Below are 27,783 nucleotides of genomic sequence, written 5' to 3' on the forward strand. Positions count from 1 at the left end.
GTGATCTAGAGGAGGTTAAAAATCAGAAGATGTATTTTTCAACGATGTTGTCCTCATCTGAGGAAAGAAATAAATGGCAATTCCTAGGAGCCAAACCCTTAGGGACACTCTAATAGACAGCAGCAGTTTAAGTAGCATTCTCTCTCTGTGCATTCTGAGATTTAACTTCATGGTAGCATCAAACAGGCCTAGATTAAGGTCTCCTTGTGCTTGGTGATTAAAAGCATGAAGCATCTTTGACCCAAATAACTTCCAACATCTCAGAAGAACACACAAAAATAGGTTATGAAAAAAAAATGACATTATGTGAATTTGTAGAGCTTTATTCCAACCCTCTCAGCATATGACTCTTAATTTAAATACAACACAAACCAGAAAAAGCAACTCTGTGATCCAGCAAGATATTCATAACTCGGGCACTCAACAAAATGTACAAGAGGTTAAACTCTCTTAGCACAGTATGGATGGAAAATGTGAGGAGCTACAGCTCTGTGAGCTGATAAAAACCCAAAGTGTTACTTGTGTCAGTTATGCTATAAAATAGGTTATGGTCCTATCTATCAGATGACAGAGTGGTAACACCACAGTTTGTAATTAGCACTGACTGACAACTCTGGCCTGAGCTCAAGAGATGTAAAAAATAAATGAGCATAACACATCAACTCCCTGCCATCCACATTCACATTTCCACCAGAAATATCAGTAGGAGACTGGGGGGAAATCTAAACTACCCCTAATTTGAGAGTGAAAGCCTTTGCTTGGTTTCCAGTGTCCCTGGTACTCATGAGTGAAAATTAACTGGGTGACAGTAACTCATTCAAATATAAAAATACACAGATGCAGATATTTAAGGTACTCATCAATTTCTGCTAAATTTGATCAGACATAATGTATGCTTGCTGCATGATTAAATAAAATACAAGAAAACTAAACATGTTAACTCATTTAAGAATTGAAAGAGTGACAGGTTTTATAAACCCAACAGCTTTAAGCAGGCAGCACTCCACGGGGTGGTAAGGAGAGGCAGAAGATGCACATCACCCAAAACGAAGGGGAGCAAGAGGAGAAGCCCCAGGAGTCCTCACCAGCACCCACCTCTCCTGGATCCCACCTCTCCTGGATCCCACCTCTCCTGGATCCCACCTCTCCTGGATCCCACCTCTCCTGGATCCCAACTCTCCTGGATCCCAACTCTCCTGGATCCCAACTCTCCTGGATCCCAACTCTCCTGGATCCCAACTCTCCTGGATCCCAACTCTCCTGGATCCCAGCCTTGGGATCCCTGAGCACTCCAGACCCACACACCAGCAAGGAGTATCTCAGGAGTTAGCTACTCCAGCAATCCCCTTGACCTCTCCACCCAAATACCTGAAAGTAAGAGGTAACAAAACACCAAAGGAGCAAACACCACTGCCTACTGCTTGCCAATCTTATACCTAACACATACACTCAATGTATTGCATGAAATTTAAAAATAATTGTCTGTACACTGAAGGGAACAGAAAGTTAATCCAGTTAATCCAGGAACTGCCTGCCTGATCCAGGCAGTGCTGTGCACCCCTTTTACTTTCAAAATAAAATGAAGCTGTTGGGATTTTCTCAGACTTGTCTGTCCTTTCTGTATCAGCACAGGTTCCAATAGTTCTTCTAGCACATTTCTTGCTTTTGAAACATTCCAAACAATGCCTTTCCCTTTTGCCCTCTGATTTTTTTTTTCTTTATTTCACTTTCTAATTCTTTCAGGATTTCTCCTTCTTCAGTGTTACCTCATTTTTATCCTTATTCCTCATCTATCCATCCTTTAACTTCTACTGGAAGATGAGTACCAGGGTGTACTGCACCAAAGAACTCCCATTTCCTTCCAGGAATAAACCAGGTAAAAAGAGAGAACCTTTAGCTGTGTGTCATACAGAAATCCCTGTCTTCTAGTAGGCATCTGCTATATAACCAAGTTATCCAGTCTAGCACTTATTACAGAAGGATTTTAAAGAGAATCCATTTGCCTCCAAACTCTACCCATGCCCTAATTGTTAAATACAATATTCCTGTTTAATATATTAATTGCATAAATATTTAAATGTTTGTTTCATGGTTATAAAATTACTTGTTCTTTTCCTTCTTCCTGCTTCCTCTGTCTCCTGTTCAAATCACATCTAATCAAATTTCAAGTGGGAAATACTGCTCTGCTCCATGTGGGAGAATATTTAAACATTCCATTTCCATAATAATTTCATTTAGTTTTTCAGGTAGAAGAAGCTTTTCCTGACTTTCCACATCAAGCCTTAATCTCTATTCACCACAAGATAAGAAAATGTTATTACACCATAACTAGCTCAAGCACTAACATATACTTATCCCAACAGATACAATCTGAGCATTAACTAAACAGGTTATTACCCTATTTATTAAAAAATTATGACGTGTCCACTCCTGTACCAAACATAAACCATGCAAAAAAAGTGCAATAAAAAGGAAAAACACAAAAATTCAAGCTCTTGGTATCTTGCACGTGTGTAAGAAAGGCAAGTAAATTATCAGTTTATCTGTTATTTAATTTCTTTAAGTCTAGAAGTGAAATTGCATGCTGAAATCATTCACACAACTACCAGTTATGAGTTTGATCTTACAGTGAAGACTACCAGGCTGATGCAAAGTCTCAAATCCACAAAAACTGAGATGGACAAAATAATTATGTTAACAGATTGCGTGAAGTTTGAGGAGCTGCAATATTTTCTGCAAGGACAGGAAACATACTTTTTTCCTCTAAATTATGTTCTTTTCATTTGGCAAGAACATATGCCCACTGCCTCCCCCCAAATTTTTCTTATCTATTACTACAAAACTGAAAGCAAAACAACTTGATTTATCAGCCACAGGCAATACTGCTTCCAGGAACATCCTAGAGTCAAGCAGCAGCACCAAAAATATCAGAGAGGCTGGCAGTACAGGCCAAATGCATGTAAATCCTTTTTAAATGCAATCCTACCAAAAATAACAGGTGTTTTAATTTTGTTTCATCAGAAATAGCAGCCTCAGATCACCACTGTGTGAGAGCCAGCATATTCTCAGTGGTCACTGCACTGAATTAGGAAGCTTAAGTTCAATTCCTGCTACAAAAAGCCAAGTGTTGGGGGACCCTGGGCAAGTTGTTTCATTTCCACTGCCACATTAACATTTTCTGTTAATGTTTTCTACATCAGTCTAAAGGAGTTTGCTGTTTTAACTCTGGTATTAATACTCATCACATCTCCAGAATCAGCTGGAGCCTGACAACAGGAGGAACTATGCCCATGCAGCCAAAGAAGGTTTGCTTGGAGAAAACAGAACCAGTTTACACTTCCAGTCTGGAGCCCACAATTCATAGTATTTTCTAAGTAAAACACAAGCACTGCTAAACCCCAGACATTCTGAAGATAAAACACAGAAACAAGGGGACAAAAGCCACGGGCTGAGCTAAGCCCTGGAACTATGCATGAGCTAAAGATTCTCTTTACATTCCCTTTAGCTGACAGCTGTATCCCAGTTCCATGTTTTTTATAAAATGACTGAGCTCCATTTTTAAGCTGAGCATCACATAAAGCTCGGCCACAAGGACCTGAGCACAGCTGTACACCAGTTGCAGACACACTGTCCCTTTTAACTCTGTGGGAGTACAACCTTCCCACAGCTGTCCAGCAACAGCCTCTGTGCCACCTCAGCTTGTAGGTGTCACTTTTCTCCTCCCAAACAGACAGATGTGTAAAAACATTAATTAGTTAGTTGATCATACATTCAAAGACCAATTCAGAGATGTGTCTGACTAAGTAAAGCTTAATTTTCTGCTTTTGCAGCCCACAAACATTAGCACCTCTAAGCCAGGAAAGTAACAAAGACCACCCTGGGAAAGATGCACTCCCCTTTCTTTCTCCTCTTCCAAAATTGATTTTACCACTCAAAATAAGAAACCCAGAATCATAACACAGTGATTTACCTGGGTAGGAACAAGCACTGGAGGATATGCCAGCTTGTGATGTCTGTACATCCAGAATGAAAAGAGCACAATCACTGCAATTCCCATGATAGGCACCAGTGAATACAGCAAAGTGTTGAAGAGAGGTGGCTTAGGTGTAACAGGGTTGGAAGTTGCTGCAGAAAATGAGAGAAAAAACAACAAAACAAAACCCACAGCTTTTAAGGAACAAAAATCTAATGCTTGAAATGTCTAGCATCCTGATTTCCTAAAAATTCTTGCATTCAGGACAACAGGCCAACAATTTTTGATTAAATAGCATACTCTGACATAAACAGACATAAATTTAAAAAGGCAGCACTTTAGCAAGCACAGAAATAACTTCTATCACTGGATTTACACATCAGCACATCTAACTTTTGTCCTCCTAAGCTCTGCCTATCTACAGCCTCTAAGGAGTTTCTATTTTAAAAAGATTGTGAGAATGCCATCACTTAATGAATGAAAAGAACAATCAATACAGCAGCTTAGCCTTTGAAATACATACAATAAGATATCATTAAGTAGAACAGGCCAGAAATAATCTGCCAGGGTTTCTATGCACTGTGGCTTAGCTGAAAGTAAGAGGTGTCCAGCTGAAGACACTCCCCACTGGACCCTGAGAAAGGCTCCAGGGTCCTGGTTCTGAGGCAGCTGGTGCAGGGGCAGCCAGAGACCCCTGGGGCAAAAGAGCTTTCATGAGAGAAGAATGTCAATTATTGCCTTAGCAGTATCACTGACAAAAAAAAATGACAAGAACATTATTCTTGGGTCAAAGACTATTTTACTCTCATTGAAAATGTTATTTAATAAACAACTTCCTCTGGCTATTTGGTACACAAGACATTTGCTGTTTTCAGTTCAGTTATTAACATTATTCAGTTTTCCAACAAAGATTAAATTCTTCACTGGAAGAAGATATGCAAGAATAATCAAATCATCCTTTAGTTATTGCTTTTTGAAACAATTTTTTTTTACGGCTGGCTCTCTGATTCTCTTTGTAACCTGGGAGGAAATTCTCTCCCCCTTTTTAAAGGTTACTTTGTCAATTTACAGAGAAATTCAAAGGTTCAATTACTTCAAAGCAATAGTGACAGTTTTGTTTCAGAAGAGGAGCATTCATCGGAGGGGATGATACAGCTCTTAGCCTACTGAATTATAGATGGTTCCAGAGGATTAACTATACAATTAAGGTAAGATTTGACAGCAACTTCTGTATCTTAAAACAGCCAATTATTTCAGATTATCCTTCCTTCTCACCCTTTGAAAGGAGCTGAAGCACCTTGTATCAATTTAAATGACTTTTAGTACTGGGAACCTTTCAACAGCAAAGAACTGAACCGGCAATTTTCTAAGCTCTTTACACGTCTCACACAGAGCCCTATCATCTGGGAATGATGAACTTTTTGGCAGGAAAATCTGACCACAACAGTTTGAAGTCTTATCTCCTGAAGAGGCACAATATTAAATATTTCTGAACTCTGCTAAACAGCTCCTTCAGAAATGTGTTAAGACAACTTACGCTGCGTGACCTCCATTTCTGGGAAATAAAAGAAGCGCTCGTTACACATGTTGCCCTCACAGCAACAGAAAAACACTTCAGGGCTGTCTCTCTTCTCTATGCAATCACTCCTATTAAAAAAAAATAATTAACAACTTAAATTAGTAAATTTGTCATTTTTTGTTCAAGAGAAAACACGATCCTACTTCAAGTGAACTTCCTTAAATCATCCCGGGTAACGCAGTACCCACGTAAGAATTAAATCTGAACAATTTTGATCATTATTTTCCACTGCAATGAAATTAAATAATAAAGCTGAAACAGCACATTTCTGCTTCAAGAGTTAAAGAACCAAATCCTTTCACCAAAAGGATGCTTTCCAAAAGCTGACAAGAATACTGCAGAACAGTTTATGATCTAGATTTAAACAAGACAAACAAAATCAAAGAGCCAGTGTCTAACCACACACTCACAGTACAAGGTTGCATGGTTTATGCATTAGTGGGAAGGACAATTTATTATTTTTTAATATTTTTTTAAAGAAAAAATACAAAAGTCCTCCAATTTCCCCTACCTACATGATGCTTAGCAATAGTGCTTAATTTCACTCCATGAATCAACTGCAGGAAAGGAGCTTTATTAGCAAATAAGCTGAAACCATTCGAGTCAAGAAATTAAAACAAGAGGCAGGCAGGAGATGACAGCAGAGAGAAGAATGTAAAAATTCCACAGAAATAGCTGAGGATTTTAAATACAGCTGAGGATTGTGAAAAATTTGGGGGTTCATCTCCAAAAAAATTAGGTTATTTTATGGAAGCAGCTTTTACAATTACTCTGTACTGTAATTCCCATAAAACATTTCTTCTTTGATGTTCTTAATCTGCTGTTGTTTGGAGTTCATCGTGCTGTAACTCCCTGTTTAATAAACCACCCTTCACTCCCAGAGATAAGGTTTTGTTTAAGGGCTGTTTTAGACAAGCAAGGCAGTGTGTATTCTTATGACAAATTACACTTAATGAGGTCTTAGAGCCAGACAAATTTTTACTCAGTTTTCAGCTATTTCCTTAGCATCCTTCCTCCATTTTATCTCTTCTTCCAATTTCTTGTCTTTGCTTAAGGGAGAATTCAGCACCATTTTCCTGTAGACTGCTTACACATGTATGTAGAACTAGAAGATTAAAAAAACCAAACCAAAACACAAGCAAAACCAAAGTACTTCCCTTCCTGAGCACTCTGCAGTTACCAGATACTAGTAGCAACAAATAAGATTTTTTTAAAATTGTCCTTTGCCTTCCAGCATAGCTGAATTTCAATCATGCTGTGCAAGCAAGCTTGCAGATGCTTTGCTACTGAGAAACAGATAAATCAGAACTGCTATCCACTTAGCTTTAAACTGTCATTAAAGGAGAAAACATCCTGGTGTGTGAGGAAACTTTATTTGGTCAAAATTACTATAATGATTCCTTCTATTCATTTGACACTAAAGAAAAACAAAAGGAAAATTTTTTAAAACATTACCAAAAGTTATGTTTTCATACATTTTCAAGATTTTTTTTTAATGCATTTTAAAGATTTTTTAAATGCATTTTACTATGCATTTGTTTTTTTAATTATCTCCCTTTCCAAAGAATAACTGTTTTGGTCAAATAAAACTTAGCACCATAGTTAAAGAACAATAATACCATTTCTTAAGAGAGTCATGACCTTTATTCAGCCAGTATCTAACAAACCCCAAGCCCTGCTGCTATTGCTCACAGGGACTTGCTAGACCATCTGTTATTAAAAAAAAAAAAAAAAAAAAAAAGACTGGAATTTTAGAATATCTGGTGTCTCCTGGAGCTGCCACTGAGGTGATCTTTTTAATAAATTGGCAAAATCCTTCCACATTTCAATAAAGATCAGACAGGATATGCTGACTTTCCTACTCCAAAGACTTGGGAAAAGTCAACTGTGGAAATTTGCATTCTGGGTCAATTACTGTATTTGTACTGTTTAGCAATAAGAAGTTGTAAAAAAATCTGTTACTAATGGCCTAAAAAAAACAGTATTTTTAAGATACAGGGAGTAAGTAAGAGAAGGTAAAACGTCCTATTCTGCAAACATGACAAAAGTACCTAGAGGAATCCAGGTCCCTAAACAGAGGTGCTCAAAAAAATGAAAGGTGTGGATGTCAAAAACAAGGTTCAGAGACTGAAAATAATTTGCCTCAAGTACTGTTTGCAGAGGGGAGGCTGCATAAATTAGGGACAGGCCAAACAGTTCAAAATTACAAATAAATTTAACATCTCTAAGAAAACTCACTTACCTGTCATAACAATTGATGTCATCTAGCCAGCAGCCTTGCTTCACAATTTCAATTGATCCAGAAATATTCTTCCAGGTAGCAAAGCAGTGTTGTCTTTTATCTTTATCACCATAACAAGGCTCAATCCCACTGCGGTTTGTTTTGTCTTTTTCCCAGTTAGCATTGTAGTAGATACACTGTGTTTCTGATCTGCCAAGTATGGCACCTTTTAGGAATGAAAAGGAAATCCCAATTAAATGACATTTAAATCCCAATTAAATGACACTCCGAAGGATGAGACACACAAACAGTCAAAACAAGGGTGCACAAAAATATCATGCACTGCTTGCATCAATATACCCTCTCCCCTCTTTTTTTTTTTTTTTTTTTAAAGAAAGAAAGAAAACATTTAAAGTTCACCAGCACTCCCAGTAAGTGTTGAAACATAAAACAAGGATGCTCTGTTAAGTCAGAAAGTGACTTGAGTAACTCAGCAAGACTTGAAGGAATAAAGAATGAGTTTGTGCAATACTTCCCCCTGAACAGCAGCAGCAGAGAAAAATTAAAATGCTGAACAGTGAACATTTAGTTGTAATAGTAACCAAACAAGGAGTTTTAGCTGGTAGACTTAACCAAAATACATTTTTGGCTCTCTCACTACACATGCCAAAAAAGCAATTTGTCAATGCCAGAAACCTAAACCCACCTAATAAATTAATTTTTAAACCTTACTTTTTATACCCCAAGCTTTTCATTTGCCACGTAACTTCTTAAAAACAAAGCACTGAAGTGTAAGACACATTGTGCTGAAATAGTATCCTCCATGGAATTCTGATTTGCCAAGTGAGCAACTGGAATTGAGACCCATAGGTGGGAGGGTCCCTTATCTCCAAGCACAGCACTGATTATGGGCTCACCTATCCTCATAAACACATGGGGTTTTTTTTGTCAGCCCAGTATTCTTTAAAAAAAAAAAAAAAAAAGTTTCTGAATTTCATTTTCTCTCCCAACAAAACCCAGCAAATCCTACCAGGCTGAAGCACCTCAACATGGAGGTAAACTCTTGTTTTCATGTGCTGTGAAGCACTCATCTGGGTTTCACTAAGGTCAAGGGTTGTTAGGATGCAAAACTACTAACAAAAATTCTGGTAAGGTAGGAATAACTGGCTTTTGCTTCTGGATTTATCCTGTCAAATTCTGCCAAGAGTCTGTCATTAATCTTCATGCAAGGTGCATCATTTAACATGTATTAAGAACATGGAAAAACAGAGATGAAGAACTGGAAGTCAAGAGGACTCTTCAAAACCAAGGGAGGGTGAGGAAGATGACAAAGCACCTGTACTTAGCCTGTGCATCCATCTGATGTTTTCAAGAGAGACAGTACATCAGGCATCATGCTGAAGATGAGATTTAGACAGAAAAGGTCTTCCACAGCAGTCAGTGTCACACCTATTTATTTGTATCACTTATACTTCCTTTATTCCCATCTAGTCACAATAATTTTGATACACCAGTGCAGATACTTCCCACTGTCCTACCCCAGGGTGTAACAAGCAGAGCTGCTTCTGTGGCATGAAATTTTTGTCCCTGGGCACCCTTCCCAAAAAGGGTGGGAGGTGGGGGTCATGGTGACTGACCCATTGGTCAAGGCTTCCATCCCATAACACCTCCTCAATCACACAAACCCAACAGACAGGTAATTTTTCTCAGTAAACAGACCTGATGGTCCAGGGACCCCAAAACATTGCACCTCTCAGGGTGATGAGCATCATTTCACACTGAAAATTGCTGCAGCCCTCTGGAAGGGCAGCAGTGGCCAGCAGAAGGGATCCCAGCCCTGACCAGAGCAGCATTCCCACATAACCACCTTCAGAAACTTTTGACTTTGACACATTCCAAAAATAGGCAGAGGATGCTGCTTCCACTTCTTGGGCAGGAGCCTGGCTGTTCAATGGGAGCCCTGCACTAGCCAGCTGGTAACACTGTGAGATGCAGCATGTTAACTATTATATTCTTTGTGCTGCAATGGCCTGACCTTTACAACTCCCAGCTATGGCAAGAAACAGATGAGGCAACAGATTGAACAATTTGGTTCTGTCAGTGCAATAAAGCAGAAGTCCTGGATTTCTCCCGTACGTGCCATTCCTTCTCTTCTGCTGCCAAGCCTGGCTTTGAAGGGCCACAGACAAGATAAATTTGGTAGAATTCAGAAAGTACAGTAAAACTCACTTTGAACAAATGTTCTCCTTACACGTACCCTACCCACAGGCAGGTTTTCTTGTTCATTAATGCTCTGAATCAGTTCAACCTGTTCAGCTCACCAGAAACCTCACTGCTGGTTGAATGACTTTGGATGTGAAGCATCTAACCAGAGGATCTTCTGCAGGGGCTAAACAGATGTTTGTAATAGGTTTGGCCAGACTAAAAACTCATGGCTGGACATACCAGGACAATCTTGGATTAATCTTTCCAAGGAGAAAAGCAGGAATGTAGCAGAAGCAAAGAAGAGAGGAACCACACAAAGGAGACAGCTCTGAGCCCACTGCACAAAGGAAGCATCTGCTTCTAACCACAGGAATCAAACTCTGGAGAGAAGGGCAGTTGGTATTGACAGGAAAAGCAAATTTATTTAGGTCTCAGCTTAGGCAGAGTATGGCTATAATGAAACTCCTACACCCATTTTGAGTGCTGGCAAACTGTTTTCATATGAAATAGTCAGGTCCTTAGGAAATCTCATCCTGAATCTTAAAAGGCACAAAGTCACTGCTGAAAGAAGCCAGCAGCACAGCAGAACCAGCACCACCCTGTGATCTGAAAGCTTCTGAGAGGAAAACACATTGAGAAAAAAAAAAAAAAAAAAAAAAAAAGGCAAGAATATTCAAATACAAAATGGCTTTGTTTTGGCATGTTAGGGCAGATCCCATTCAATATATGCTGTTATCACATTGCTGTATCACCAGCCATGGGTGTGCATCCACAGCAACTGCTGGAAAGAAAACCATTTGCTACTGAACTTCTGAACTGCTGTTAATACAGGATACACTGTAATTGTCAGCACTATAGAAAGCTATTTTATTAGAATGCACATGGGCAGTCTGGAAAACCTCACCTTAGGAGGAATTTGGAGGACTGGTTACCATTTTTTCAAGAAAACTATATGAAGGCCAAAAAAAAAAAGAAAACAACCCAACAAAAAAAGCCAAACAAAACAAACCCACAACAACAAAAAAATCTGTTTTGTTTTTTTTTTTAATTAAAGAAGGGGCAAACAATTAAATCTGTGAATAGCTAATACTCATACTCATACTCATCCAGAGCTAATTTAGAAAGGGATTCCTGGCAAAGAGATTCTGGATTAAATATGAATTCTCCATTATAGGTACCACTACACTACACTCAGAGGAAAAAAAAAAACAACAAAATAACCCACAAGATGCCAGGTCCTGGGAGTTAATCTTCTTCCTTTAAACCTAAACAGTCCTTACTTACTGCTTTTGCAGCCTATTTGGTTGGTAACACCACATAAATACACACAGGCTTTCAAAGAGAAGCTCCATCTGTGATTCCTTGCTGGTTTAGAGAGTCTAGCATATTTTTAAAGCCAAGGGCATGAAAACTGGTGAAAAAGCTACAAAAATTGGTTAAATGGCACAGGGTCTAAAACATTAGTGGGGAAAAACCCCACAAGTCTTCTGCAAGGCAGTCTATGTACATAGATTGCTGTGATGGGTGCTCCCACTGTGTACCTCATACATCCTTAACTGGAAAGGAATTTCAAATAAAATTTCAAACTTATTTCTGCCTGTCTTCCAGCTCCAGCCCAAACTTTTTTTCCATTGAATATGCTCCTGAGCTGCTCATAGCAACACTGAAATCTGGAAAGAGTAATCACATCCATAGCTTGTGGCTGCACAACCCACCCAGACAAGCCCATCACACACTGTATCACAATCATTTGGGTTGGAAGGGACCTCTGAAGGTCACCCAGTCAGCAGGGACACCTCAACCACATCAGGGTGCTCAAAGCATCCTCAAACCTCACCTTGAACATCTCCAGGGATAAGGTCTCAACCACCTCCTTGAGCAACCTGTGCCATTTTTCCACTGCCCTCATGGGAAAGAACTTTTTCCTAACCTATCAACCCATAGAATGATCCAGAAGTGAAGGGAGCCAAACCCAAAGTGCAACCAACCAAAACCAGAGTGGTAGCAGATGCTCAAACACTTGAGTTTCAGCAATTCTTAAACCTTGGTTCACATAACTTGAACTGGTTTCTCTCCTAAGCACTAATGAGAGGAGTGCTAAGCATTTACATGCAGGAATACTCATGGGAGAAAAAAGGTGTTTTTTTTTTTTCCCCCCTCATTTCCTAGAAAACCAAGTATATCAGAGAGTGAAAGGGTCAAGTTCAGTCTGGTAAGTACCCTGTACTTCCTGGAGCATGGGGACTTTCATCTCAAACATCACACAAAGCATCTGTACTCATTCTGAGCACAGCTATCCACAAACACAGAAGGATCAGAGCAGTTTAGGAGAATAAATTGAGCAGAATGGCCTGAAGCACCACGGGGAGTGGGCACTGGGAGTTACCCAGCAGACAGAACAGCCCATTCACTAGAAGATCTGAACTGTCAGGCACTGTTCCAGGGCAACAAAAAAGGACAGAAAATGTAGTGTAGATAGAAACAGCACCTTGAAAAACTTCACTTACTGTGCAGGCACCTTTATCAAGGATTTGTTATTTTATTTGTTTCCACAGTGATCTCATACATTTCTAGACCCACAGACAGATCTAAGAACAGACTAAAATTCATAGTAAAGAGGCCCAGCTTTGATGTTTCTGCAAGCAGAAAGCAGGTTTTTATCACTCTGTATTTTTTCTGATTACACTCTGGGGAATGTTTCTCAAAAGAAAAATAAAGAGCCTATTTTCCACCTAATGAAGCAAACTGAGTTACAACAAAAAGGACCAATTCTGTCCTCCTTACACATCCCACCATGTTCCAAAATGCAGTTTGTTATCTTTAGACAAGAATTAGTCCTATTATCATTGTTCTCAATGCTTGCAGGTCAAACTAGGGCTGTACTTCACACAAACTGAGCCAAAGTACATTCATTCTATCCAAACAGTTATAATTACTGAATACTATCTATACATGACCTCCACCCCAAAATTAGACACAATCAAAGGAAAGAAGTAGGATTTTGGAACCTGTACAGAGAAGCACCCTCAGAGCATGCTGAATATCTAAGGCAGAAGGAACTCTGAATACCTATGCAAAAATCACCAGCTTGCCCTTTCCAAGTTCAAGAATGTTGAGGAAACCTCTGCATCCATAAAGCTGTGACCTCATTCTGACAACCTCTACAAAAGAATAAAGACAGATTATTGAACTTTTATTAATTCCAAAGAGTTCCAGTATTCAGAGACCTGTGATTTTAGAAATGGTGGCAGCAGAACTAATGAAAGTTTCTTTAAAGCATGAAGCCACAATTCAACAAAAAGGATGTAACAAAGGATGAAGAATCTCTTATTATGCTCCTCAGTACCATCCAAAATAAGGTCTCCATGTTGGTCATAAAAGATGGGATTAAGAGGAGCATGATACATAGAGTCCTCAAAGAAGCCACCAGAGGAGACATCACAGTGGCACCTAAATCTCATTGAACTCCTGCTCAAGGAACAAAAGAACCTGAAATGATTTTTGCAACACATGCTCCTCCTGGCAGCCTCTCCATGCACTCTGTCCTGCTGGAAGAAATTATTAATATCATGATAGAAATCCATTTTCTGCCTTGAACTTCTGAATACCTTAAGACTGGATTTAAGGAAGTGGAAAAAAAAAACAAACCGACCCAAAACCAACCAAACAAAATAGTTGTCTGGTGTCCAAATTTTCCAAAATCACTTCAGAGCAAACACGTGGCAGAAAGTGGAGCAAAGGGGTCAGGCAGCCCTCCTAAGATAGAAATTAAGGTACCAGGAATGGTACAACTGGGATCTCTAGCATCAGCTGGCTACCTCTGAAATAAAGATTGTCATTCTCTAGGAATCTCTAGAGATTTCAAGCTAAGGTAAGTGCTATTTTTCACACTCCCTGACTTCAAGGGAACACACTAAAACACAGGCTGATGTTTTCAAGTTCAAATATGCCATTTCTGTCACAGCAAGGTGTGAGCAGCATAAAACAGAAAAGCTCTCATCTACTGCCTAATAATTTTTTTGGGGAAAAAAGCTTGATAGAGTCTGTAAATTGTTTTTTTGAAGCACCAGCATGTGTAAGACGAGTGTAGCCCCAAGGCTGTAGCTTTTTCAGACCATACTGGAGAAACAACCCCCTCCCCTATCAAAACAGAGAAGGTATTAGAAGATGGTAAAAAAAAAAATAAAAAAAATCTATGACAACACAGGAGTCAGTGCTCATCAGGGAAGTTTAAACTGTACAAAATTCAGAGGTTAAAAAAGAATAAAGCAGGGTCAATTAGGCACTTATGCTAGGAAAACACGGTTTCCAACCAGGATTACCCTCCTCTCCCCAGCCCAAAACCCCAAACACAAATAAAAAAATCAATTACTATAGAAAATGATCACAGCAGCTTGCCTCAAAGGAAAAGCTGTCTCAAGTCAGCCAAGATTTTAAAAGGAAGTGAGAAAAAGGCACAGCTGAAAGTGACAATGCCTGCCTTAACGGGTCCCTTCCCACCACTCTCCCTCAGAATATTTGTCCTCAAAACTGTAGGCAGGTCTGAATGTATAAACAAAACTCAAATAAACTCGATTTCTGAGATTAAAAACTTGCAAACTATGCTTCTGCTGTACCCTGGTGGCATCATCTCCACCAGTCTCTGGATGAAGTTCATGTAAGGCAGCTGCTCTAGAGATGCTTTCCCACAGCACAGGTGCCAGCAAACCCCATTTCCACAGGGAGCCTGAGAATGCTGCTTTTCCACTCAAGAAGTAAAGGGATTCACTGATATTCCCTGCCTAAAGCCTAACCAAACCACCTTAGGAAATTAAAACCAGCTGAGGGAGGTATGAATCTTTTTGAGGGATGACTATCATGCTGGTGGTGGTGGCAACCACCAGATCTTCTATTTTCAGGCCTGACAGTGAGTTTCCCAGCCATGATCTCAGATCCCTGTCACAGCTCTGCATCTGATTTCAGAGTCCCAAAGCAAGGGGAATCCTCCCATGCTTCACTGCCAGGGGAAGTGCTGCAGCACAGCAGCCAGGAGAAGTTTCAGTGGAAGCTTCTTGCACTCTGAGATCCTGCACACCCATTCAAAACCTAAAAACCAAGCAGTCACCTGATGTGGGGGGCAGCTCAGGAGATAACATTTGTTCACTCCCCACCTTCCTCCAGGCAATACCTTGTTAACAAGCAGCTGTCAATCTCTGGGGTATTTCTGATCAAAATGAACCTTTTCCAACGTTGGTATTTGCACAAATTCTTCTCTGAGGTATGAAATTCTGCAAGAAGTTTCCTATCAACAATGAAATATTAAGATCTAAACGGAAAGTTTGAAATTTCTGCAACTTCGGGGGGATGGGAAATTCAAAAATATTAATCCATTTTAAAAAGCTTAAGACTTTCACAGGAATTCTAGATGTCTTTATTTGATTGCACTGTATCAGTAAATGAAATTGCCTCCAACTCTTCCAGTCTTAGGTTTATTTCATCTTCCAGAATCCTGCTGAATATGATCAGCATCAGCATTTCACCATGTAATGATAAATAAGGAATGTCTCCTCTTCCCTGCAAGGAGAATCCATTCCAACCTCTCAAAATATAAGCACAGAGTAGCTAAGTCAGGTGTAGCACAAAAAAATTCTTCTATCTTTTGCCTTCCCCATTCCAATTCAATGCAACTTTTTTCAACAGTTTGACTGCAAACAGAGCTACACACCAAATAAAAAAAAATTAAAAGAGAACCACAACAAAACCAATCAAGGCATCTATGAGGCAAGCGTCCAACTTCACATTTGATGTTTCCTCCATGTGATGCATCCTACCCCCACTTCTTTCAGGACCTTATATATATCTATTTATAAGACATCAGGACCAGTGTGATTCTGTCAAACACAGACCTCAAACAAGTCTCCCTGTGGGTGTTGCATCCCACTCTGTGGTACTGCAAGCAAAAACACTGCGTGGATATCCCTTCACATGATGATCAAGCTTCTTAATTAAACCCAAATTATTTTGCCATCACTAGACTTAACTGTTTTCTGTGGTTATAACCAAGATCCTAGCCTAAACACACAAGTTTTAACTTTTTTAAATTAAAAGAAAAAAAAAATATGTATAATCAGCTGTGTTTTCTTGCTTGAACTGGCCCAGAAAACTTAGAACCTGCTAAGCTATTTGTCTGGCAGCAGAGCTGGCTGGACTGAGGAGTACACAGACACTGACCAGCAGATCCAGACAAGCTACAGCTGCCCTTGTCCAGATGGCAGCTGAACAGTATGAAAGACAGGTTCCAGATTTGTGTAAACAAAGAGAGGGATTACCTTGGTCGTGCAAGCAAACAGAGTAACTTGGCAAGGGGAAAAAGCAGGATCCAGGTTTGAACTGAAAAAATTCAAACCTTTAAAAGTTCACCCCTTCAACTGAGCTGGAAACCCTTTATTTACCCCTCCTTTAATTCTCCAACAGATTTATGGAAAATCCTCAACTTTAAAATGTCTTGACTCCACACAGTCAAGAATCCAGGGTTGGGTTTTTTTGTATTTTTATTCTCCTTTTCATTTCACTACCTCATCACAAGAGTTCATCTTTCTTAGGTGGTCAGAACTACGTGCAGTACCAGGCATTTCTGGGGTCAATGTTGTTTGTCTTTGCTAAGAAATACATCTTCAGAAGAATTTTAGGATCTCGTGCCTCACAGCTAAATCATATTAGTAGCCCATGGGATCTCTTGTAATGCAAGAGCAGAGACTGAAATACAGTTTTTAGTTGTAGTGCAATGAGGAAAGCAGACTCTGCTGCACAGCCTCACAAAGAGCTGAACTGGCACAACTGAGTGGAAGTAATTCCTTCCTTCAGCCACTAAACTTAAATAAATGTCAGACTGCAGCATCACACATCTGAGTAAATACCTATCATCATAAAAATGTTAATATGGTGTTCACTGCCGAACCCTCTTCCTAAAGCAAAAAAAATCTGCATAACCTCAAGCTTTGCTGTATCAAACTTCCTTTCTCCTGCCCAGCCCAATTTATATAAAATGGCAAAACTTTTCTACACTGAAAGAATCTTAAAATTTGTCTTTATTTTCTGAAATCACTACTGATTGTATTAAAACAAATTCCAGCACAACTGCCCCTTTACCTCCAGCTAAAGTTGCTGTCACTTGAAATGGATTTCCTATTCCTCCCCTCTCAGGCTACATTATTTTGCTTGCTCTCTCAGACTGCAGATCTGGAGGTTATGTAAAAATTCCCATTCTTGAAACAGCCCATATTTTTCTGACAAGGACACTGTTGATATGGGAAGCACATACTCTTCCTGCTTTCAAGCTCTAAGTCAAACCTCTGTGTCATGTCAAAAACCATGAACCAACTCTTGGTCAACCAAAATGCTCACCTTCAACAAAGATCATCTGGGTACTGACTGAAGGATGGAAGAAATGTAACAAGATGGGTTTGTTTACAATGCACAGTTCTGGATTTCTTTATGGGGTCTTCATTAAGTCAACATTTTCACCATGTGTAATACTCACAATTTAAATACTTGTGTTACTTATAACCCCATCACCATCACCCATGCTCTACAGGCACTACACAGAGCAAGATTTCCTTCAGGAAGTGAGGACTGACAGGATTTCACAAAAAATCATTATTACACCAGTTTTAATGCAGAATTTAATGTAACTGGTAAACAGTTAAAAACTTCAGACATTAAGTTTTACAATGAGATGAAAACAAAGCAATGGAACAAAGTAACAGCAACATCAATAAATAAAATTTCCTACACCTGTGTGGATTCAGATTTGCTACCCATTGGTCATTTTTTTATATTATCAGCAACTTTATAAAAAAAAAAAAAGTAAGACTGACAGCTCCACAAACAAATCCAAAAAGAAACTCAGGACCCTACACACTAGAACTTAACTCTTTCTTTTTTATCTACTGTCATTTGAACTCTAAGAGTAAAAGACTGGAAAAGGGAATAATTTCAAAGCACTTTGATAAATCTCTTCCCTGTATTCTTGAGTGTAACTCTGCAACTGCCTTGAAGGATGTGCTCCATGTTGACACCCAGCACATTTCTCATCATTTCACCAGCTGGCTTCAATAAATCACCAATCATCTAACCTGAGAATTAAATCAATATCAAAGCAGCCCAAGATAGTGACTTTTCATTCTCTTACCTGCCTACAAGCAGTCTTCACTTTTTCATGTACAATGTTTTTCTTATGAGGTTTTTTTGGGTTTGTTTTTTGTGTTTTTTTGTTTGGTTTGTTTGTTTTTTTTTTTTAACTAAGGGTGTTTGATGTTCAGCATGAAGCGAGGCAGAGACATCTGGAAGAACCAGCAGAGCCCAAAGAGAGATGAGTTAACCCCAGAGAAGTACTCCCAAACACATTTCTTCTGGACAAAAAGGTAACCACACACCTGCTTCTACAGTTTGGTCTTCCTGAAATGGGGAAAGAAATAGGAATCTCTCCAGAAAGTCTTCTGCAAAGTAATTCCACCGTGGATGAAAATGGCTTTTATTTTTCCAGCAGAAAAAAGGCCTCTGAGTTGCTGCAATTTAACCTGAACACTGGGTAACGTTGAAGAGCAGTATAGAATTGCTTCTTTTTTCCCTGACTAGTGTGAATATTTGTTCAATTACAGTAGTCTCAGCTCCCTGCCCCCTAAAATGGACAAATAAAAGTATCTGGAAGATGCATATATTAACATTAAAAAGTATACTGACACTAACATTAAAAAACATACTGACAAAAGTCCCACTAAGGAAAAAAAAGACCAAAATATTCTTACTTGTGGTTATGCATGAGTAACAAAAATTTTATGCCAATCTACAATGTGTAATATTTTGAAGTGAAAAATACCTTTTAGAACTCAGTATTATTTCTAGAATTATAACTACGTATGATGATTCAGTGGATGCTTTAAATGCTTTAAACAGCTGAACATGTAACAAATAATATATCAAATTAAATTCTCCTTTAAGAATCATTCAGGTTTAACAAAACTGAAGTCAACAGGACCCTGCTTCACTGTGTGTCTGTTAGGAAAAGGATTCAAAACCACACTAGAAACTTACTGCTACTGGATTTTTTTTGTTTGTTTGTTTTCAGCAAATCACATGTTTATAAACACATGATCAAGCTGAACTTTGGTACTACATACCCTGATTGTATAGCCCACATCTGACATAGAACAAACCTCAACTATCTCAAGAAGTTTATAGCATGCAAATCAATGAAAAAAACAGTCTCAAATTGTTCAATTGAGCCACTTTTGCTTCATTTAATTTCACAGGAAAGCCTTAAAAACCCAGTTTTATAAAAGGTTGCAGAACACTTCCAGTGTTAACTTTTCCATATGCTAATTCAAAGAACTTAGATAATTTACCATCATTTTATTAAGAAATTACTCTCAGGAATGCCAGGTTTATGTGAGAGAGCCCTACACAACTCTCAGCTACTGAATATCTACATTTAGAATGGCAGCTCTGGTTCAGCCAGTACATCAGGTCCACACTGGGTGATGTTTTTAAAGCAGGGGGAAATCCAGATTTACTGTGTGAGGCTTGTATTCAAATCTTTTAATTAATTTTCCCCTGATAGGTCTGTCAACATTCAGGCAAAATTACAGATCTCCATAATGATAACCATGCTATAAAATTAATTTTTTGTTGCTGTTGCGGAATTAAATCTTAAAAATTAAAAAAAAAAACAAACCACATCACAATTCATTATTGTCAAAGCATAGGAAAAATCAGTTCTTAGCATTGTGAAGTTAAGGACTCTAAAAAAAATAAAGGCAATGGCAAAGCACAGAGCAACACAGAACTTGCTGCTTCCTACCATGGATTTACGAGTGTTTTATGAGAGTTAAGTAGTATTTAACTTCTTGTTATTTCTCCATCCTTTAAGTATACTTGGGGAGTACACAGTCATGTTCCCAAACTTGGATTTAAGACACCACTGTGGTCTAGAAGCTAAAAACATTTCATCATCAACAACTCTAACAAGAGACTTGCACAAAGCATTCACTTGTGGCACCAACAGAAGTCAGAACAGAACATAAACCTCACCTACTTAAATATCTAGTGGAACTTCCAAAATGTTTTACTGACATCAAACAGTTTGTAAGCATTGAGAGGATTCCCTTTGCTTGAAACTTTCCCACAAAATATATTAAGTTCTCAAAACAGTCCTAGAAAATCTTCAGTTGGTAAATAAATGAAAGAAAATCTGGTTATTCCAAATACTGGGGGAAAAAAAAAGAAAAAATCATTCTAGTTGTAGTGAGGGCACATATGTGGGGAACTGACCATCCCCCAAAGCAGTGAAGAATTTAAGATTTATTTTTTTTTTAATACCAAGACAAAGATTTGGGAATCTCACTGCTTTCAGACCTTTTCATCTCCCACACAGTGGGCACTTGCCCACCACACAATTTCCTCTCCTGAGGTACTCTGTGTCCCACTGCTGTGCTTGGTCCTTTTTCTCAGTCTGAAGCAGCCCCATTCAATCCCCCTGAGCTGCAGGGTGAGGAAGGTGAGGAAGAAGAGCCTTGGTTTAGCTGAATGAAGGAGGTATCACCAGATCCCTGATATCAGACAAAACAGGAATACAGATGACTGCAGCAGGAAGATCAAAGAAACCACCACCTATCTGTGGATGTATATCCAACAGCAGGGAAAACTCCACCTGATTCACTCCCTATGAATTTCACATTTTGAATAACATCTGCTGTATCTAAAGGAAGCCAAACGATAGTTTTAAGGTTTAAGATACAAATTACTGATTTTTTTTTCTTTTTTTTTTTTTTGCTTCTTGTGTAATTTCTGCAGTCGTCAAAGCAGATTCTCAGTATCTTTCTATATAAACATATATACATACAAAAAACCAGTTAAGATAATTTCTGGCATTCAAGAAAGGAAGATGATAAATGTAATACAACCAGTTTTAATCAAGATGAAAGCTATAGGAGAATGCAGACAGACAGTCTAGACTGCTTTACTTCTGAAAGCCTAAGCATATAAAGCAACATCTGCAAAGAACATTAATCACATTTAGTCCACAATCTTATCACCTCCTAAGCAAGCAGAAACAACTTTTACTTTAAAAAAAAAATAATTTAAAAAAATCACACACTTTATCTATCTGGCATGCATTTTTAATTATTTTTAAATTAGATATTTATCACTGATTGCAAAGCTGGTACACTGACTTGAAAACTACCTTAGTCTATTTCAAATACTCCTTAGATAAAGGATTTGGGAACATACAGGACAGAAGAAAGCATCTGTAAGGAAATCTAATGAACAGGAATTTATTTTTGCACTGCTGGTATAAAATGGGAATTCTCTACTGAATTAAGTTCTGATTTGCTCCTCTGCATTTAAGACTAACTTAGAAGGCAGCAATAAAGGTACAGTTTTCTTAAACTAGCTTTAGAAATTACTTGAGAAAATAAACAGCTTCTTTTTAATTTCTTTTTTCCTATTATAAATGTAGCTTGCTGCTACAATTTTAAAAGAAATTAAAAATTGAAATGGTGGTGCATATATATATATGCAGAATACCTACATGATTTAATATGTCTCCTTTATTACAAAAATAATCTATTCCTTGTGTACATTTGTTCCTTCTGTTTACACGTAGGTCTGTTCTCACTTATGATTTTGTATACCACTAGCAATTATTTAATTTCTTTTACTAAGTGTCTTGCATTAAAGTTTTCCCTTCTGCCAGAACTTTCATGTCATCTTCCCTTCATCAGGAGCCTGGGAGAGACAGGGACACACCCACACACAATCCATCATCTTCCAAACCTGAGGCAACAGCTGTGAAAATTTACAATTTAAACCCACAAGAGCAAAGAACTGCAATCAGTAACTTCTGCATCAAGCTCAACTTTTTGAACAGCCCCACATCCCACAGGAAATCTCATGAAGCACAGCAGCCAGGTCAAGGTTTCTGATAATCCAATATTTCCATTTGATATTCCTCAGTTAAAAATGGACACCATCTATAATCTCACCTTTATCAGGATTCACTGAAAATTCTTAATATTTATACTTTCTAACAACTTTGAGGGCAGAGAGCCCTCCTCACTGTGGAGCCTTGCCAGTCATTGTGGTGTTTCTTAAACACAGCTGAGGTTTCTTAGCCCCTCAATGGCACAAGATTTGTAGACAAAAATATTACTCTTTTTTTCTGAATCCTTTCCAGTTTGTCAACTTCACTTTTTAAGTCAAAGCTTCCTAACAGACATCTTTCAGCAATAACCTCACCCCATGCCACGGGAATATTGTCTCAGACTAAAACAGTCCCTGTTTCATTGAAGGGAAACAAAATTCAGTTTCTCTCACACTGCAGCTATATAAACTTCAATTATTATCTGTGTTTAGGCTTTTTTCCATGTAAAAATTAATATATATCCATGCCACTAATAGGTATCACTAGAAATGTTAAGGACATTTTAGCCTTTGAAAGTTTCTGAAAAGAAACTGAAGAGTGCAGCTGCACATGGAGGTATTTATGTAAAATATTACACCTCTTCCACCTAAGGAGCCTGCCATAAAAGAACTACAGATCACTACAAGAATCTCATGTATGCAAATGCTGTCTTACAAATTCACCTAGAAGAGCTAGCTTCACTCTCACAAAAATTACTGTTCTGCTTGCCCTTTTTTTTTTTTGTTGAATAAGGAATAAACCACAGAGCCTAGGAGAAACAGCATTGTGGCTACAGAAAGACAACCTGGGTTTTGACACTTCTCATCAAGCTGGGAGTAAAAATCCTGAGGTCCACAGATACATGAGACAGAAGAAAACAACACCACAAATAAAAGCTTTCAGGTACTGCACTTGCTACCAGAAGTTAATTTGTCTTCTAAATTTAGATAGCAATTAAAGTGACATCTATTGACCTGAAAATCTGATGGCACATTAGGATGATTTTAGCCTTATTCTTCTCGTTCAAGAGCACCCTGTAAGCCAGAACATGAATGCTGTTTCTACTTTTAAAATCCTCTCCACACTTGGACAAGGTAACAGTCTTAAATTTGATGATTATAATGCCAAGTTCCACACCAATAAGGCTCAAATAGAGTTCCTTAAATGTGTTTCCCATCCATACTCCCTCTGCCCAGACAATGATACCAATCTCTCCTGCCTATTGAGGGCAAGAGGACAAAGACCACCAGAAGCAGACTCCACTGCCTTTTTTCAGAGAGCAGGTTATCTGCTAAGATGCCTTCAACAGCACTCCTAAGAAATTATCAAAATCCCAGACACTTTCACTAGGAGAGGAAAACAACAATTTTCCTGTTACATTGCACCCAAACCTACAAAAAAGCTTCATCTATAATTCCGCCTATTAATGCTGTTCTCTACTAAGCATCAATTCCCCACAACTTCCCAGTCTAGACCTTAAACCATGGCAGAAGTTCCATGGTTGCTTCCAATTATGCCACTTTCTCACAGGATTCCTGAGAACCAGCATTCCACCCACTGTACATGGAGGCAGGTAAGGCAGAGACAAAGAAGTCTCTCTTCAGGGACTGTACCATGGGTTAATGCTGAGTAATTACCTTGAGTTTCTTGTTCCACAGCATTTTGGAAAGTAAGACCAGCCTAGGCAGCTCTGCATCAACAAAGCTGGCACCAGAATCCACCTCAATACCTGCACACTGGATGAAGAATCTTTGCAGAGCACTGATGACCAAGGTGAGGTAATGAGAAAACCAGATTTCTGAACCAGAAGTTCTAAAATGTGCCATTCTTATGACCAGGGGAAAAATATCTATACTGGGATGAGGAGTACAAGTCACAGACTGGACTATTATACATAAATTAGCTTTTATCTATTTCACTCAAGCAACCTTGATGATAAAGATTCAAAACAATTTAAGAAGAACCCAGGACACTTAGTTTGGATTAGCCTGGATCATTTGCAATGTCTTCACTGCCAGTGTGACTGAAGTCACCCAGAATAAGCAAGCTTAAAGTAAATTACACAGAATATGCTGACACTGTATGCTTCCAAGAGGCAGAGTCTGAGGAGAATTCAGCCATTAACCCTGCCCAGAACTGATAAGTGCAAACTCAGGGAGGCAGATTAACCACCCAGTGTTTGCTCTGAACCTACCACCACAGCTGGAACTGGGCAGAACCTGCCTTACTTGCACCCCCTTAATCACCTTCCTGCCCTAAAAAACCTTTGAGGACTATGCAAAAGAAAGGAGGTACAGAATAATCACAACTACAACACGAGCTACAGTTTAACTTTTCAAAACCATATGGTAAATGGGAGCAAAGTGAACTTTGCACAGGACTGGAAGTGCTGAGTCGGCTCCCTCCTGCCTGCCACACAACTGCTGGGTCCAGCACAAGGGCAGTGGTGGAGATGATGTCCCAGGGAGGGGAGGGACCTCTCCCTGTCCAGCAGGAGGTACACAAGATGGGGGTGAAAAGAAAAGGAATCTGGAATGCAAGGAGAAAGCCTCTAATGATGCCTCCTCTAAGAGAGGAGGCACACCAAAATTCCAAATAGTGAGCTAAAACTTTTCCTCCTGTTTGGAAGCAATGAAATGAGCTCAAAGTTACCTTTCACAAACTGTTCTGAAGCCTTCTGGTATTAAGGTGGCAGGAAAAAACAGCAGGTTTGCCTAATTTTCATCAGAACTTATAATTTCATTGATAATTTCTTCCCTTTCTTCCCTTTATTTCAAAACCACCAGACATTACTGCAGGTTTGACTAAGCTTTTGGCAGGATTATTCAGCAATCAGGAATGATTTGACCTGGAGGTTCCATCCAGACCAAGTTTAAGCACTTTTAAGCAAACTACCCTCCCTGAATTTGTCCATCTGTAAGACAATTTTTTATTTCCACATGTTCTGAAACAGCGAGTTCTACAGTTTAATTACCCATCATTAGTAAATGTACTTTATCTGTTTCAAGTCCCCTTCATCAATCACTGTCACTGGATTTGATGTGAAGCAGCTGGCCAGCAGGCTGAACAGGAAGGAAAAACAAGATACCAAGGTACTCAACCCCAAAAGCATCCCTAAAGGCATTCCTGTAGTTACCAAACAGAGGTGGTGTGTTGGCATGGACTGAGATGGAGAAATTACTGCCAAGGACTTGTATCCAGGGTATTAACTTCAAATTCCCAACCTGATTTACAAGAGCCCAATGCTTAAAAGCTGAATCCTCCAGTCTGCTGCTTGGGAGTTCTTGGGACACTTCTAAGGCATCAAAAAACAACTGAGTGGATTTCAAGTTGTTTACTTTTAGTTTAGATTATGTGTGTCCATATGTAACTTTCTATTCCTAGCTATTGAAAAGCAAACAAAAATACATCCAAACCAATGTTTTTTTAACAGTAAAACAAAGCCTCTGCAGGTATTAAGGTAATGGACAGGATGAATGTGTATTTCTAGTGCTGTATTTTTTTTAAGCCAGCCAGCCAGCTCCACTGCACTGATGATTTCATCTCTTTCAAGAGAATTTCCAAAGTTGTATTTGCAGTATCTTATTCAGAGAGGGAAGTCATAAGCAGAAGTTTAAGAGCTTCTACTGCCAGATGTTGTGTTTGATGGAGAAGTGCTTCTGCTCAGGCAGAAACAGGTGTTTCTCTTGTCACAAGTGAGGAATTTATACAGCAATAAATTCTCCTGGCAGTCCAGAACAAAGCTTCAGAATTGAAAAAAAACAAAATACAAAATAAAAAACAACAAAACAAACTTCTGGGGAAATCCTCATGTTTTGCCTGTTCAAGGTGCTTCTTCTGAAGCAGTCAATGAGTATTTAATTGAGTATATAAAAAGCTGTATCACTAAGGTCAATAGCAGAATAGCCTTTTCAAATGAGGACAAAAAATGTTTGTGTTTTATTTTGGGTTTGTTTTTTTTCCTTTCAGGACAATGATTATCTACATGTAGTCAACACAGCCAAGAGATATTTGGTAAATCAGTAGCCAAAGAGTACCAGTGACTCAGCTCTCCTGTGTAGCACTCTCAGGAGTGGTTTATTCTATCCTACCAGGAGCAGCAACACTGATGTTCCAGAGACAATACAAGGAATCCTCTGCTTTTCCAGCCTGGTTTCCTTGTAACAAAAGCTTCCTTGCAAAAATAAACTGAAGGAGAGACTGACACCTACCTTCATCCTGAATATACTTAACAGGAATGTCCTAAAATTACGGGGGATGTAACATCCCAACTGCCTTTGTTTCTTCTCTTGCATTGTTTCTTTGCCTACAGCATTATTTATGGGTATATTTATGGTTTATTATTTAAGACTGGGAATGCTGTGAACTTAGGTACAAGACCCTTGTACAGTCAGTGGTGAAATACAGGACTCCTAAGCACAGAGCTGCCCTAAGCAAATCAGTGAGGAACCAAGAGCAAGCACAGAAGGTCCTGCCAGCACAAGTTAAATTTCCAGACTACTGCCCACAGCAGGCAAATCTGATGCCTTCATCCAGTCCATCCTTCCCAGGCTTGAGGCCATAACCCCCCCCCCCCCTTTTTTTTTTTTTTTTTTTGAGGAATGCACATCCTGAAGAGCTCCCACTTCAGTAGGAGGCAGCTACTGGAAATGCTGTATAAAAGCTTTTTGTGTGAAAGCTCAGCAGTTGGGAAGAGGGAGCCCAGGCTTCAATTCCTTTGTCAGCCTCAGAGCAGCAAGATTCCACGAGGGGCTGAAGATCATCTGACCAGGGGTTTGACAGTCATTCCCTTCCATTTGCCTCAGCCTCTCTGTGCCTGCAGTTCTACAGCAGCCCACATCAATCCCACCAGGACTCTGCCTCCTTTCTTGCAGAAATAAGCTGTCCCAATGTGCCAAGCTGGCTTAAGACTAGTCTAACACAAAGGAGTAATGTGCCTTCTGCATGTAATGTTCTGAATCTGTTTGGAAAAAAGCTCTGAAGAGCCTGAGAGCCAGAAGCCTCACCAGTGCCTTCTCTGTCTCTCTGCTTTTACTGCCATTATCTCCTCCTTCATCTAGAATTTACCAGACTTCACAAGACACTTCTGTTTCCAGAAGACCAGGAAAAAAAAACTGCTCCAGCAACAAATAAACCAACACTTTTTGGGGACTGGAGATTTTGTTGAGGTAAACAGAAAGGTGTGCTGACAAAGCTAAGTAAGAAAGGAACATAATGCTCCCAGGAGAAGAACAAACAGCCCCACCAGAGGGAAGGTGAACAGAAAAAAAAACAATGCAGATTTGGGTCTCTGCTTTTTGGGGACTTTAAGCAGAAAGCAACTTCTGCATCATGGTTAACTGGAAGGAGACAAAGGAATGGGATGCTGCAGCCTGGGTCTTGTAACATTAACTTCTTGCTTCCCCTTAAGAGGAAGGGAGATTTTGGGCTAAGGGGAAGATCACTGCTGGGAAGAAATAGAAAGGTGACAAGATTCATGTAACACCTAAGAAGAGATTCATTCCTCCATGCTTCTCAAACTGATCTGGACTTCTAGTTGTGTTTTCACATGGAGATGGACACACCTCTGCCTCTTGCTGCCCACACTTGGTTTCTAACATAGAAGCAGTCCTCATGGAGAGTCAGGGGAGGTTAAAAGCAACCTGACATCTGAACAAAACTTAAGAAAAGCCTAAGGCTTGCTTCACACTGGAGTGTAACAAAAGGCTGATGGGTTTGGGAAGGTTTTCCTAAAGACTGGGTTAGCAGCTGAGCTCCAATTACCACACCTTTTCTTTCAGGAAGTGTGTCCTGCAGTCTGGAAGACAGAATCATAGAATTGGCTGGGTTGGAAGGGACCTCAGAGCTCATCAAGTCCAACCCTT

General features: G+C 39.2%; 1 protein-coding gene across 2 annotated transcripts in view; it reads right to left on the reverse strand.

The window, feature by feature from the left end:
* The window catches only part of ACVR2A (activin A receptor type 2A), a 66,286-nt gene that overhangs the window by 24,821 nt on the left and 13,682 nt on the right, over positions 1-27,783 (reverse strand). For both annotated transcript variants that reach the window (XM_071746393.1, XM_071746392.1), the window contains exons 2-4: positions 7,795-7,999; positions 5,511-5,620; positions 3,971-4,125 (exon numbers count right to left, since the gene is read on the reverse strand). In XM_071746393.1, the coding sequence (XP_071602494.1) occupies positions 3,971-4,125; positions 5,511-5,620; positions 7,795-7,999 (470 nt within the window). The remainder of the gene's footprint in view (positions 1-3,970; positions 4,126-5,510; positions 5,621-7,794; positions 8,000-27,783) is intronic.

The sequence above is a fragment of the Heliangelus exortis genome, chromosome 6 (genome assembly GCF_036169615.1).
Source record: "Heliangelus exortis chromosome 6, bHelExo1.hap1, whole genome shotgun sequence".
NCBI lineage: Eukaryota > Metazoa > Chordata > Aves > Apodiformes > Trochilidae > Heliangelus > Heliangelus exortis.